Source organism: Eimeria mitis, genomic scaffold, assembly GCF_000499745.2.
Source record: "Eimeria mitis Houghton genomic scaffold, Emh_scaff1190, whole genome shotgun sequence".
NCBI classification, from domain to species: Eukaryota; Apicomplexa; class Conoidasida; order Eucoccidiorida; family Eimeriidae; genus Eimeria; species Eimeria mitis.
In genome coordinates, this window is record NW_013568107.1 from 4,328 (window position 1) to 6,397 (window position 2,070).

Here is a 2,070-nt window from a genome sequence, read left to right on the forward strand (position 1 = left end):
AGCAGCAGGAAAAGCAGCAGGAGCTGCAGCAGCAGCAAACACAGACAGAAGAGAGCCAAGGTATCGACTTGCAACAGCAGCAACAGCAGCAGCAGCAGCAGCAACAGCAGCAGCAGCAGCAGCAGCAAGAACAAGAAGAGAAGGACAGCGGAGATGAAGACTCGCAGCAGCAGCTGACGGTCGTTAACGATGCATCTGCTGCTGCACAGCAGCAGCAGGAGCAGCAGCAAGAGCAGCAGCAAGAGCAGCAGCAAGAGCAGCAGCAGCAGCAGCAGCAGCAGCAGCACAAGAGGGGTGGTGATGGTGTAATATGTTGGGATGTCTGCTTCCGTTTGCCTGCTGCTGCTGCTGGCCGTTTGTCTTTGCTGCTGCGCGAAGACAAACCGCTGCAGCAGCATGCGTTGCTGCTGCAGCAGCACTGCAGCAAGCTGCTGCTGCAGCAGCAGCAGCAGCAGCAACGCGCTCTGAGACGCTTAGGGTGTGAAGAAGAAAAACCAAAAGAAGATAAGCTGCTGCAGCGGGGTGCTCTTGGTCCCTTGCTGCCTGCAGCAGCAGCAGCAGCAGCAGCAGCAGCAACTGAATCGCCAGCAGCAGCAACAGAAACAGCAGCAGCAGCAACAGAAACAGCAGCAGCAGCAACAGAAGAAGCACCAGCAGCAGCAGCAGCTGCTGCTGCTGCAGAAGAAGAAGGAGCAGCAGCAAAGGGATTTGTTTTCCTGCTGCCGCTAACAGCAGCGCATGCAGGCGTCGATCTGCAGCACCCCGCCCCCTCAGCAGCAGCAGCAGCAGCAACAGCAGCAGCAGCAGGAGTAGCAGACAAGACACCAGCAGCAGCAGCAACAGCAACAGCAGCAGCAGCAGCAGCAGCAGCAGGTGGTAGCAAGAAGCTTCTCTCTGCTTATCTGCTGCCTTGGGATTTGTCGCTCTGTGAATGTCTGCAGCAAACCACCGTCGTTGAGGTACAGCAGCAGCAGCAGCAGCAGCAGCAGCAGCAGCAGCAGCAGCAGCAGCAGCAGCAGCAGCAGCAGCAGCAGAATATTTAATTAGTTAGATTATCCTTAGTATTTTCCTCTCCTCTTTTACATTTACTGTTTGCTTTTTTATTTTCTTTTTCTCGTTTTTTGTTTGTTGCTTTTGTTGTTTGTATTTTTGTTAGTTGCTATCTTGCTGCTGCTGCTGCTGCTGTTGCTGCAGCAGCTGCTGCTGCTGCTGATGTTACTAGTTTTACAGTTGTTGTTGCTGCTGCTGTGACTGCTGCTGTTGCTGCTGCTGTTGCTGCTGCTGTTGCTTCTCCTGTTGCTGTTGCTGCTGCTGGTGCTACTGTTGCTGTTGCTCTTGCTTCTGCTGCTGCTGTTACTGTTGCTGCTGCTGCTGCTGCTGCTGCTGCTGTGTTGCTGTGTGCTGCAGCATCCGGATATTATAGTGGCGCTGCCTGAGGACCTCAGCAGATACACATGGTAAACTGCTGCTGCTGCTGCTGTTGCTGCTGCTGCTGCTACTGCTAGTACTGCTGCTGCTGTTGCTGCTGCTGCTGCTGCTGCTGGCGTCCTCGCTGCTGCTGCTGCTGCTGCTGCTGCTGCTGCTGCTGCTGCTGCTGCTGCTGCTGCTTCAGTAGCTGCTACATACGGCGTTGCAGTTGTTGCTGCTATCGTTGCTACGTCCTCCTCTATCTGCTGTCTGCAGCAGCTGCTGCTGCTACAGCTGCTGCAGCTGCTGCAGCTGTAACAGTATTTGCACTTGCTGCTGCTGCTGCTGCTGCTGCTGCTGCTGCTGTCTGTTTGCTGCAGCTGGCCGCCGCCCTGCAGAGGGGGCCCCCCCTCCCGCCTGCCGCCTCGTCAGCCTCCTCCCCCTCCACCGGAATGCATGCAGCAGCAGCAGCAGCAGCAGCAGCAGCAGCAGCAACCGCAGCAACAGCAGCAGCAGCAACCACAGCAGCTAGAAGAAGGCGCAGTAGAAGGACGGGGCTTCCCTCTTGAAGAGTCGCGCTACGCAATGCCGCCGCAGCAGCAGCAGCAGCAGCAGCAGCAACAGCAGCAACAGCAGCAGCAGCAGCAGCAACAGCAGCAGCAG

The 2,070-nt window shown here is 56.6% G+C and overlaps 1 protein-coding gene across 1 annotated transcript in view; it reads left to right on the forward strand.

The window, feature by feature from the left end:
* The window catches only part of EMH_0031530 (HIT zinc finger domain-containing protein, putative), a gene marked incomplete at both ends in the record, with an annotated part of 5,614 nt that overhangs the window by 2,359 nt on the left and 1,185 nt on the right, over positions 1-2,070 (forward strand). Inside the window, 3 exons of the mRNA XM_013494527.1 lie at positions 6-959; positions 1,408-1,457; positions 1,788-2,068. Of these exons, the coding sequence (XP_013349981.1) occupies positions 6-959; positions 1,408-1,457; positions 1,788-2,068 (1,285 nt within the window). The remainder of the gene's footprint in view (positions 1-5; positions 960-1,407; positions 1,458-1,787; positions 2,069-2,070) is intronic.